The following is an 11520-nucleotide window of genomic DNA, read 5'->3' as shown; positions in this document are numbered from 1 at the left end:
AAAAAAAATAAAAATAAAACACTAACAACGTGGTTCATAGCAAAGGAAACTTAGTGAGCGATCAACAATTAAATGACCATAAACGCCGGGTTTTTGTGAATACGACATCAGGAAGTTTACATCAGGAATGACTGGAAACATTTCTGGCAGGTATGTAGAGGTTGACTTACTTCTCGCTGTTTCCTTGGCCAGCGCTAGCATGCTTTTGTACTCCTCTCGCTCTGTGACCAACACATGTCCCGGATTCAGCGTATGAATGTAGCGGATATCAACATCATTCTCCAAAAAGACTTTCATCAACCCACTCATAGCCAGCTGCCATATGCTCTCCGTGGACGCAATGATCCCGATACTTTTCCACTTGAAGTAACCCAAAACAGACATAAACAGGCCGCCCATCTTGGAAAATGACCCCACCGTTCTCGCGAACGTTTGGTAGATGCTCTTTTCTGACAACTTGCTTGACTCGCAGCCCCAGGAGATCATGGGCAGATTCCAGGACGCCGCTAAAATGGCAGCCGGTTCACAAATTATGTCACAGCCGTCTCCTATGATGGCGTCGACTCCTGAGATGCGGAACTCCACCGCTTGGTTCAGTCCTTCGGCGGCCAAGCACATCGAATCGTTCCACAAGAAACTCATGTTATAGCCCAACAGTAGCGTGGGATCCTTGTTAATTTTGTCCACAGCAATTGTGATGGCGGACGCAGACGTTTTGCCGATCGGCCAGTAACCGGTCATCGGGAGCAACACTCCGATTTTCACTTCTTTTACGTTCTCACTATGCGTGCCTACCCCACCGTAAGGGCTTGATAAAACTAAAAGCAAACCCGCCGTGAAAATCCCAGAAAGGCGAAATTTCATTTTGCTATTCACAGCTGGAATGGCTGGGAGCGTAGAAAAGCTTTCTAACCGTCAGAAAACAAATAACAAATCACGGCACGGAACATTTATCGAAACGACTCGCTTGTTTTTGAGTATTTCTTAAACGTGCGCAACATCTAAAGCGGCCCTCTGTGATGTCTTTTTGACGTCATCGAATCATTCTCTTATGCCTGCCTGAGTAACGGTAGGGTTTCGTGTTATTGCTTATATCAAAGGACTCCGCAGTTTTTCGGCCAATCATCTTGTTCCCACAAATTGGTTTGAGATACTTACAGCCGGCGGAAATTAGAGATTCTCCACCTTCTGTCATGCATGCGACTTCGGGACGAGGAGAGATCTGGTAACGAGACTGAAGCGTGCAGATTGCGCAAGGGAACTTTTTACTTTTCTTTTCGCTGGTTTGCGCTACGAACTTCGAGAGGGAAATTAGTAAAGAGACATATCTTATTTTCTCGACTAAATTGCAGGTGCCAATACAGACCGGGTTATATAAAAAACATGTTTAAAAGCTCTTAGGTTTAATCCAAGCTCGAAATCGCTCTTTTACCGTCAGATAAAATTTCAGCCTTTGTACAACAAAATTCGCCAGTTGATGACTTACTTGTTTTAACGCAGTGAAGCTGCCGAACCTCTTCCCTGGACACCTCTCACAGTCGACTTATCTTTTTTGCGTGTTTACAGACCGAGACCCAGTATACCAAAAAAAATAATAACAATAATAACTAAATAAGAAATGGAGAAACAAAAATCGAGGCCAATATCAAGCCATCTTGATTAAACAGACTTGTTCAATAACGGCTTTAAAAGCCTGCGTTGCACACGGAAATGTAACCCTGTAATTATTATTTTAGCTAGAAAGAATTTTTAATTTATTTTCTTCATTGTAATCTGTATTACAACAGTTCTCGATAGGCGCCATAGAAATATCTATTATTATTATTAATATCATTATCATTATCATTATCATTATCGTTATCGTTATCGTTATCATTATCGTTATTGTTATTATTCGAACAAAAGGCTATTCTGCTCAAAAGAATTGCCCCCCAAAATACCCTGCGAGCAGTTGGTTTCTCTTACGCCGAACGAGAGAGAAACCAGTGCGAGCAACCGTTCGTTCGAGTAAACCGCCGTCCACCGCCATGGAGGAACAAGTCAACTTTGAGCTGGTAAAAGGCTTAGGCTCGCACCCATGCGCTCAACAACATAACTGCTGTGTTTACGCGAGCCCACTGTGTAGTGATCAAAGTCCAACTCCACTGCGAACGATTACGATCTGGGTTACGACGTTGAAAGACGTTTCATAATTCTTCGAGACTGTGCTGTTCATCGCTGGAAGTTCTTCCTCTAGTGCTTTGAGTCAGTCGCTTGAAACAGGCTTTACAAAACCGCCTTCGATCGTATTATCTCAGTTAAAATCGTATTGTTGCTTGGGGTAATAATTGTGTTCAACGAGCTCAGGAATCCCGCACGAGAGAGGGCAAGAAAACCTATAGGCTTAACACCACAGACTTGATAATAAATCTGACACTTCGACGAAGGTCTGGGGCGTCTTTTGTCGGTGTTTTTGGACCGGTGTACAAACAAATGGATCTGACGTCAAATGCATCACGTGCGGCGTGACGAATTCGCGCATGCTCGAAGGAAAAACAGACGGTTTGAAGTGGTTTCTCTCTCGTTCGGCGTAGGAGAAACCAACTGCTCGCAGGGTACCCCAGAAGTACTATTATGCTCGAATTATGATTCTGTAAAATCAATATTCCTGGGTTCAAAATACTGAAACATGAAAAATGAGACATTATTTCACCCATCCAGGGTGAGGCTAAACCATGCCAACATAAGCGCATTTATTATTTAATCCTTAAAACTAACATGGGTAATTTCTTGTGGTTCTTGTCCTTCGTCATGGTCAATGACTTCTACCAGTTCCGGGTTTGGTTCCGCCATCTTGTTTCGCTCGGATGCTCGTGTCCAGCTCTCTCTCAGACTCGTTCCCAGGCCCAAAAATGGCCTATTCTGCTCGGATTATGCCCCAATTATATTTTCTGCTACTGAGGCCCTATTATGCTCGAAATTCTGCCGGCAGAATGTGTAAAGGCCTAGCGATACGTTCGGCTTTTAGGGAGCGAACAGGGAGCAGAGACGCATTTAGTAAGTCCATATTTGCAACACCTTTTCATCCCAAAACAGCAAACAGACGGACGTGGTATAAAACCATTTTGATAATTTTATTAATACACAATATCAGCTAATAATATATTAGTAAAATACATAGCATTGCCCTGTCATATAAACACTGTCGAAATTTAGAAATTACTGTTTTATGAAGGGGCAAGGTCAACTTATTCTCTTGCATTTAAACTCTTTAATAAAATAAACGTTTTATGGTCCTCTAGAGAAGCGTTGTGATTCGATTGCAAAGAAGACTCAAATTTGGGACAATTTTCACTAAAACACACTGTTTCTTATGCACAATTGTAGTTGTTTCTTTATATGCACTTTGATTCTAATGATGATGAAAGAGGACCAGTTAATAACCACACATTAGATCTTTTGGCTTCCTTCACTTTTTTTTTCTAACTCAAAGCTTATGTATAATGATTAAAAAGCACTTGGAAGACAAAAATCCATTGACGTGGTCCAATTCCTTTATAATTGTATTTATTTGTTTCTTTGTATGTGTGTTTGTTGCATGTTTTCTTTTTTTTTATCACATTACTTGAATAATTTATTAAATTGACTTAAATCCAAATTTTTTGGACTTAAGTCGATAAAAATTCTCTTTCCCCTATCTATGGTAACAATAATGAATAATTTACGTCCAACGCTTTTGGACTAACGTCAATAGAAATACTCTATCCCTACATATGGAAGGAATAATAAATTATTAAAATCCAATGCTTTGGACTTGTGTCGTTAAAAATAACTTATCCCCCCACCCCTATAGATCCTATGAATTTATGGCAGGGATAATAAGTCATATTATGGCAATTTGTTTCAGCTTTCATCCAGCCTACAGCTTATCTACCTTACAGTTCAGTTAAGTTCAGGACAGATTTCGGTTAGTTTCTCTTTGGCGCTTGAGTGACGTTCTGTGTAGCCTTTCCAAGCTCTACTTGCTTTGCCGCTGACCCAAACTGCAACGTACTGACGGTCTCGCTCAGGTTACTCGCAAGAGGACTGACGTTGACGAACATACAGGCCTTACCGTCTCCCCCGAGGGAACTCTGCATCAGTTGCGTTAACTTGGAGTTCCTGTAAGGCACGTGCATTGCATTTGTTCGCAAGGCCGCAAACACTTGGCCGAGGGCTGATAGTGATTTGTTAATGGCCGCCGCTTCGATCAACCTCTGTCCAGTAGCCTCGGTCTTAGAAATCCTCTCTGAGCCTGCAAGGTCTACCAGGGTCAGCGTGCCGCGCGTGATGGCATTGGTCACGTGGTCTGTGCCCTGGATTCTCAGGAGAAGAAGTAAATGAGAGCGGGAACTGTTTGTGTTCATTTTGGTGGCGCTCACGGAACGATTCGTGTCACCTGAAAGTACCAATAAGAGAATATCGTTAGTCGACGGAAAAAATACATTTTGTGTCAAAAACATTCTGAAAGCACCCGACGAGAAATCGAATCTTCCTCGCTAACGAAAATTTTACTCGCTAACGAAAACATGAAAACAGTGGCTAATATTTGTCACGCGAATTCGCTGTATTGTGCTTGAGGTAACAGTAATTTTTGCTTACTGTGACATGACTTTGAGACAAGCTTAGTTAACAGTATGTGCAGATATCTCTATATAGTTAAATGAAATTTAACATAGTTAACGACTAGGAGCTAGTCTGGTCAGTAGCGTTTTTATAGGCGGTTATTAGTGTCTTGGCCGTCTGTGAGCGTTTGGTTAGCGTTTGGTGCGTTTTGTAGCGTTTGATATAGTTCAATGAAATTTTACATAGTTTATGACCAGGAGCGAGTCTGGTCAGTAGCGTTTTTGTAGGCGTTTGTTAGTGCCTTGGCCATCTGTTAGCGTTTGTTTAGCGTTTGGTGCGTTCTGTAGCGTTTGCAACAGTCGTATGGTCGTGAGAGCCCTGGGGCTGACATTGTCCAGCGGTATATTTGGTTAGTACATGTGTTGTCGTCCCATGTGCTCGCAGTGTGTTCATCGCTCTGTGTGGCGTTGTGGATCAACGTAGATCAACACAAGTCCTTACCTTTCTGCATTATGCTTTTGATATCGTCTGCCGACTTAACATCAACCTCAGTGACATCGGTGATAACAAGTTGTTTGTTTCTCATTTGAATGTTCAGTTGCTGTGAACTGCTGTTCTCGCTCAGCAGGTCTCTAACCGTCTCGTTATAAACCTCTACCATGGAAACACACATGGAATAATCCACGTTTTTTCGCTCGTCGCAAACTCGGAGGAGTTCGAGAATGGACCGGATGTTGACGCCGGGGTCTTTGTCTGTTCCCATCATGGTGTAAGTCTTCCCTGCCCCTGGAAAATAAAATTAAGTGAACTATAATAGGAATGAGCTGGTGCAGTACACTCAATATTTCGTTTTTGTATGAGCCTTTTTTATATACGAAAGTTGAGCCTGAGATTATTTGGGTCACTAGAGGAAGTTTATTTTGACAACTTTCTGAAAGAAAATTATGAACTCTGTTAAAATGCAAAACTTAAGTCTATGTAGTTCAATAACCAAATCCTTTTAGGGGCATACTTAAACATAAACGTTGAGCATGTAATGTTCTTGTATGGTTCAAAGTAGCACATCTTCGGCTGTATAGCTGCCTGTATGTTTTCATTCGGTCCCTTTGGAAGTTAAAACAGAACTAACAAAAACTTCAACGACTGGATATGGTAACCATGACTTGATGGCACAAAAAGAAAAAAACTAAAAACATTCAATCTCCGTCCGAAAATAAGACGTTCGTACAAAAATAAAAGAGGGTAGTAGGGGGCAAGGGATGGCGCAGTGGTGAGAGCGCTGGACTCGATTCCGGCCCAGTGCCATTTGTGAGTTGCGTTTGTTGTTGGTTCTGGCCTTGCTCCGAGGGTTTTTCTCCAGATTCTCCGATTTTCCGCCCCCCAGAAAAACCGACATCTCCAAATTCCAATTGGACCAGGACAGAGGACCCGCGTGAAAACCAGCTTAGGCCGATGTGGCTTCCGCTCTAAATAATGCAATTTATTATTTTATTATTGTTTATTTCAGTAGTGTACATAGAAGAAAGCGAGCATACCTGTCTGGCCATACGCTAGAATACAGACGTTGTAACCATCAACACATGACGTAATGAGTGGAAGGGTATCTTGAAAGACTTCCTCTTGCGTACTGGACGGAGAGAATACTCGATCGAATCTGAACGACTTTTTCTGTCCTTGAGCAGACACCAAACTCAAGTCCTGATCTGAGGTGAAGTTCAACACATTGTCGGCATTTGGATCGTAACGGCACCGGCAGAATACTCTGATGTTGCCGCGAAGTTCTTGAAGCTTGTTGTAGAGAAGTTTTCGTTGGAGTACCTCCCTGTGGTAGAGTGCACGCAGCTCTATGATCTCCTTGCTAGAACCTTGGTCCATTAGCTTCATCTTACGCAAAGAGCTTTGTGCTTGACCCAAAACTAAAGCAATGTCTTCCATTTCGCTTGTAAAACAATTCCTTAATTCCACCAGCATCTGCGAAAAGACCTGTACAGTCGACCTGACGTTTCGACAGGTATCTTTGGAAATCTTTCGCTCTTCAGTAGCAGGAGCTGTTTGAATTGGAATAGACATTTGCGGTTGTACTGGCGCGGACTTCAGCTGTTGTATTTCTCGCTGTAAGCTCGTGCCCTTGATTTGAAGCTTTCTAGCCATTTCTTCGGATGATCTCAACTTGGTTTGCAAATCCGCGTTCGCTCTCTGAGAATCTTGCAACTGAGAATCTTTTTCTCGGAGCTGTTCCTCGAGTTGGTCAATTCTCTCCCTCAAAAGTTCAATCTCCGCTGCGTGTTCTTTACTTGAGCCCGAGCTGCCCTTAAGTCTTGACGCCACCCTCTTGCCAGCGGTATCGTCCGTTAGCAGCGTTATGTACGTGTTAGTGACTTCGTCGAGGTCATAGTTGCACTGCCTCAGTAACGCAAGAATCTCAAACTGGTCATCCCAGTCTGGAAAAGCCTCTTGAATGGACGCGACACGTGACCTCACGTCTGGTACATACAGCTCCCATGCTAAAGGCATCTTCAGCCATGTACCCGAGCCTTCATCGTACACACTGAGAACATTCAACTTTGTTTCTTCAAAGTACGTACTCAACATTCCTAAAAAAGATTAAAAAACAAGCCTGTTAACTGATTGTCTCAGTTTTCATTTAATGTTACCTCCGATATTCCCCGCATGTAGTTGATAAGTTACATGTAGTTGATGATTACAATTGGGAATTTCGAAATTACAGTTACAGTAACGGTGACAGGATGACACTGATGAACACTTCCAAATCACATGATTATCGTGACGTCATCGTTTCCGAAAAGCTCCGTTTTCGAAATGTTTTCCGTCTACACTAAAACGCAAAGCTGGCGTTTTCAAATTCCTATGGTTTGAAGAGCGTTTTCGAAGGGATTAGTGTGGACGTTAGGCTTAACCGTAGAAATAAAGCAACAGCTGCGGCACTTAAATTTGTCTCTTTCTTTTTAATTCTTTTTCATTCTTTATTTCGTTTTATTTAATTTTTTGTTTCTGTTTCAACTACTGTTGGCGCGCGCGCAGCCTTTGTTCCCAGTGTATTCCAATAAACAAATTGAACTCAGTCTTTTATGCGTCTGTCCTCTTATTAATGATAAACTGCGTCATAACATTGCCAAAGTGGTTGTGGAACCACGAGCCGCAGGCTAGTGGTTCCGCAGTAAACTTTGACAATGTTATGACGAGAGTTATCATCAATAAGAGGACAGACGCATAAAAAGCTGACGTCAATTTGATTTTTACAATAACAAGACCCCAAAATGGTCAAATGCCGGGAATAAATGAGGGAAAAGACGCCGCAAACTTGCCGTAAACAAAGATAAGTGAATTTTATTCAAAATGACGCGAACATTGTCAATAGCTTTTCTCGCTTTTTGATTGGCTACTTAATAAAGTCAATAAAATCCCATTGGTTAAAAAGTTGACAGTTCGACAGCTGAAAGTTGAACTATTGAAAGCTTACACAAATAAAATTTTATCCGTCTGTACTCTTATTGATGATAAAAATGAGCCAATCAGCGCACAAGAAATTGGACAGTTATTGCAAAGTATTCAACTTGTGAACGTAAATTTTATGGCGTACTTCTCTAACGTAATCATGTATACAGTGAAAATTCAAACGTACAACCGTCGAACATTTGCAACGGAAGATGACATAGGAATGTCGAAACATGTTTTGTAATTTCCTTTTTAAAAATTGCTGTTACTCTGCCGTTTTTAAGACCGTTTAGAAATAAAGGTACGTTTTGAAGTTACTATGGTTTGAAGACCGTTTTCGAAAAGCACCGCTTTCGTGACGGATTAGCACACTGGTCACACAAGCGTAATATAAGAGTTTGTTTGGTGAACTGTCGCTGAAATATAAGAGTTTGTATGGAGATTAGAAGATGACATTGAAATCAATCGATGTATGGGTAATCTACCAAATAAAGACTCTTGAACATTCAATGGTGTCATCTTTTCTCATTCCAGAGAGTTTAAACGAGATTTCAGCGAATGATGATATATTTGCCCTACGGTGTCGGATTAGTGTGGACAGTAGGCCTAACCAGAGAAATAAAGCTGCATTTTTAAATTCCTCCGGTGTAGTGTGCACGAGGCCTGAATGCATGGTACACCACATTAACCACAGCCACAATACAAAACAAAGATATCTAGAGTAGATAATTCTGTTTACCTCTGTGTGGGTGTTCCATCATTCCCATGCGATCATCTTCCCATCTTGGCACCCAGGTGTCATCAGCTGGTGCTGTGGCATAAGACCCTTCATCATACATGTGGTTGGCAGACCCAGGCTGATCGTTGTTTTCTATGTAACCATGTTGATACCATTCTTCAGGAAATGGGCGTGGTTCATCCGCTGGAAAGCAAAAGGAAGTTATCATCTGCCAAGTTGTGTGTGCAATTGCCAGTAACTTAGTGTTCATTTTTTTTCTTAAGACAAAATAGATTGTTTGGATTTTCATGTTAAGGTAGGTAAAGGTAGAAAACTTCAATCAGTACTAAAAATGTGGAAGGTAGAGAGTAAACTCTGAGGTTATTTTAAGTGCTGGAAACAACCCACCAATTTCCCTCTGAGCATTGGCCCATGCAAGACATTAAAACAATCTCTTGGCCTCGGTGAGATTCAAATGCATGACCTTAGAAATACAACACCACATGGGAAGTGTGAAGCCTTGGAGCCAGCTGGCTCATAGCTGCTGCAGCTTATCCCATTTCTGTAGCATGAAGCGGCTATGAGTACTTTTACTCCCCTGCACGGGATACCAGTCCATCGCAGGGTTACCCCCACAATTTGTTAGATTTCCCCAACAATTTGCTGGTACCCATTTATACACCTGGGTGGAGAGAGGCACTGTGAGAGTTAAGTGTCTTGCCCAAGAACACAACACAGTGTCCCTGGCCAGGGCTCAAACCCGCATTGCTCACTCTGGGATGAGCGCACTGTGCAATTAACTTGGGTGGTAAATTGAATTCCACCAAGGTCAACAGATTAAGTCTTTGCCTTGTTTAGTCCCTCATGTCCACCCTAAGGCTAACAGTCAGAGACCAATTCCAATGGTGGATGGCACAATTTTTCTTTTGCAAATATTTCCTGTGTTCCGGGGGCCTGAGAATGATGGTATTTGTACATCTTGAGACTACATGGAATGAATTCACGAGCCTGTCCTTACCACACCCCTCCCCCCAAAACAGAGGGTAGTTGGGAGTTAAAAGGCACTATTGTAAATTGACAAGACAAAATGAAAAAGAAAGACCACTCCTTAATGGAAAAATGCCCTATTTTGACTCACCCTACAGGCTCGTCAAAATATTGCAGAACTCGTAAAAATATACAGCAATACCACATATCAAAACATCTAATAAGATATTTATTATCTAACTGCTGTAGTCAATAAATTCATCAGGGAAAGGGGGAGAGTGTGACAGTTTTGCGTGCACATGCCGACCTGTCTGGTAAACAGGTCTCCTAGTGTACAAATAACTGTACAATATTGCTGTATATTTGTACTGTTATTTGGACAGTATTTGCTGCAGTTGGATAATAAGTGCACATACTGAAAGGATAAACAGGAATGGAGAAACACTGTTGATGCCCTATGCACCCCTTTGGAGGGAGAGCTTTTCCTTGTGTGCCATAAAACACTGTATGGTTTGTTAAAATTTTGATCTGCAACATGATGAGGGTACAAATTTTCCAGAAACAGCATGACGTCCACTAAATATTAATTGACAGACTCGAGTAGAGTAAACATCTACTTGTAAACAGAAACAAAGGGTCCTTCTACCATGTAAACAACTCAATTGCTCAAAGAAATTTTGATTAGTTAATTGAATGAAGAAGAAAATTGTGGGAACAAGGTAGTCTGGAATACACAGGGTACCATTTAATATAGTCCTGACCAAATGCAAGTTGACAGTCACTCCAGAAAAATTTACCGGGAACAGGGTAGTAATTAACCTTCAGTCTGCATGCAGTATGAGGGTTTTTTGGCTCAGAAACGTCTCCAATCGTTTGAAGAGTAACCCCCTCCTAAACAATAACTCTACCTCCACCTGTCCTTTTTTCCACCCCCAAATAGAAAATATATTGCTCTATACCTGGATTCCAAAAGTCCACGAGATATCTCTCTCCATCCACATTGATCACACTGTAATCCCTTCCGGTTTTGACACAGTGGAAAACTTCGAATAAAATTTCGTCTGAAGTTGAGTATGGATCCCTCTCTGTCTTATCGTAGGCTCGCTGATTGTCATTCCTAAGTTGTCCATTTGTTTTTGCTCTTTTTGGGTGATTGTGTGACGACAAGACTGACTGATGAATTGAAGAATCTCCATGATTCCTGTCGTGTCTCTCTTTCCGGTGAGGCGATCGAGAATTCGAACTGGAATACGGAGCGACTGTACGCTCCATGTTTCGGTCTAACCCGTAGCTACCATAACCGGAGCCGTACGTGCCCGAATGCTGTGATGACCAACCATTTCTGAGCGCGGGATCTCCCGAATATTGAGAGTGGGAACCGTAATGGGGTTGCAACCTCCCACCATCGCCATTAGCAACATAGCTGCTAGAGCTATAAGCAGGCTGAGACCCGTAATAACCACTCGTTTGCGGGACAGGTCCTCTGGTCCGCGACGGTTGCATCACGACAGGGTTTTCGGGCCGTGAATTTGCCCCGTTGCCCATTCTTACGGTTACCCGAGAAAAGTTCGCTGGCAATCCAAAACCACTCAGTTCTTCATGACCTACCGCGTCGGAATCTTCTACATTACGTCAGGAAACGAAATCCTATATTCCAACAATGTCGAGTGATCTTTTGACAACGTCGCCACAACAATATCAACAACTATTTTTTTGGATTTTTATCAAAAATTGCGAGAGACTGGAATTGAATTGCGCAGTCACGCATTACTTTA

The 11520-nt window shown here is 42.0% G+C and overlaps 2 protein-coding genes across 2 annotated transcripts; both read right to left on the bottom strand.

Annotated features, from left to right (window-relative positions):
* Positions 1-21: 21 nt before the first annotated feature.
* LOC149117077 (guanylate cyclase 32E-like) lies at positions 22-741 on the bottom strand. Its single transcript, XM_089280864.1, has one exon. The coding sequence runs from the start codon at positions 739-741 to the stop codon at positions 22-24; it is 720 nt and encodes a 239-aa protein (XP_089136990.1).
* Positions 742-3089: 2348 nt separating this feature from the next.
* LOC110055932 (uncharacterized) lies at positions 3090-11460 on the bottom strand. The gene is made up of 5 exons (XM_089282750.1): positions 10705-11460; positions 8780-8962; positions 6120-7178; positions 5086-5370; positions 3090-4417 (listed from the first exon to the last, which is right to left on the bottom strand). Exons 1-5 carry the CDS (start codon positions 11288-11290, stop codon positions 3948-3950), a joined length of 2583 nt encoding a protein of 860 aa, XP_089138876.1. The 5' UTR covers positions 11291-11460; the 3' UTR covers positions 3090-3947.
* Positions 11461-11520: the final 60 nt, after the last annotated feature.

This window comes from Orbicella faveolata, unplaced genomic scaffold (assembly GCF_042242905.1).
Source record: "Orbicella faveolata isolate gen_17 unplaced genomic scaffold, um_ofav_v1 contig_12, whole genome shotgun sequence".
Taxonomy (NCBI): Eukaryota; Metazoa; Cnidaria; class Anthozoa; order Scleractinia; family Merulinidae; genus Orbicella; species Orbicella faveolata.
Note: the sequence above shows the minus strand (reverse complement) of the source record. Positions and strands in the feature narration are given on the sequence as shown.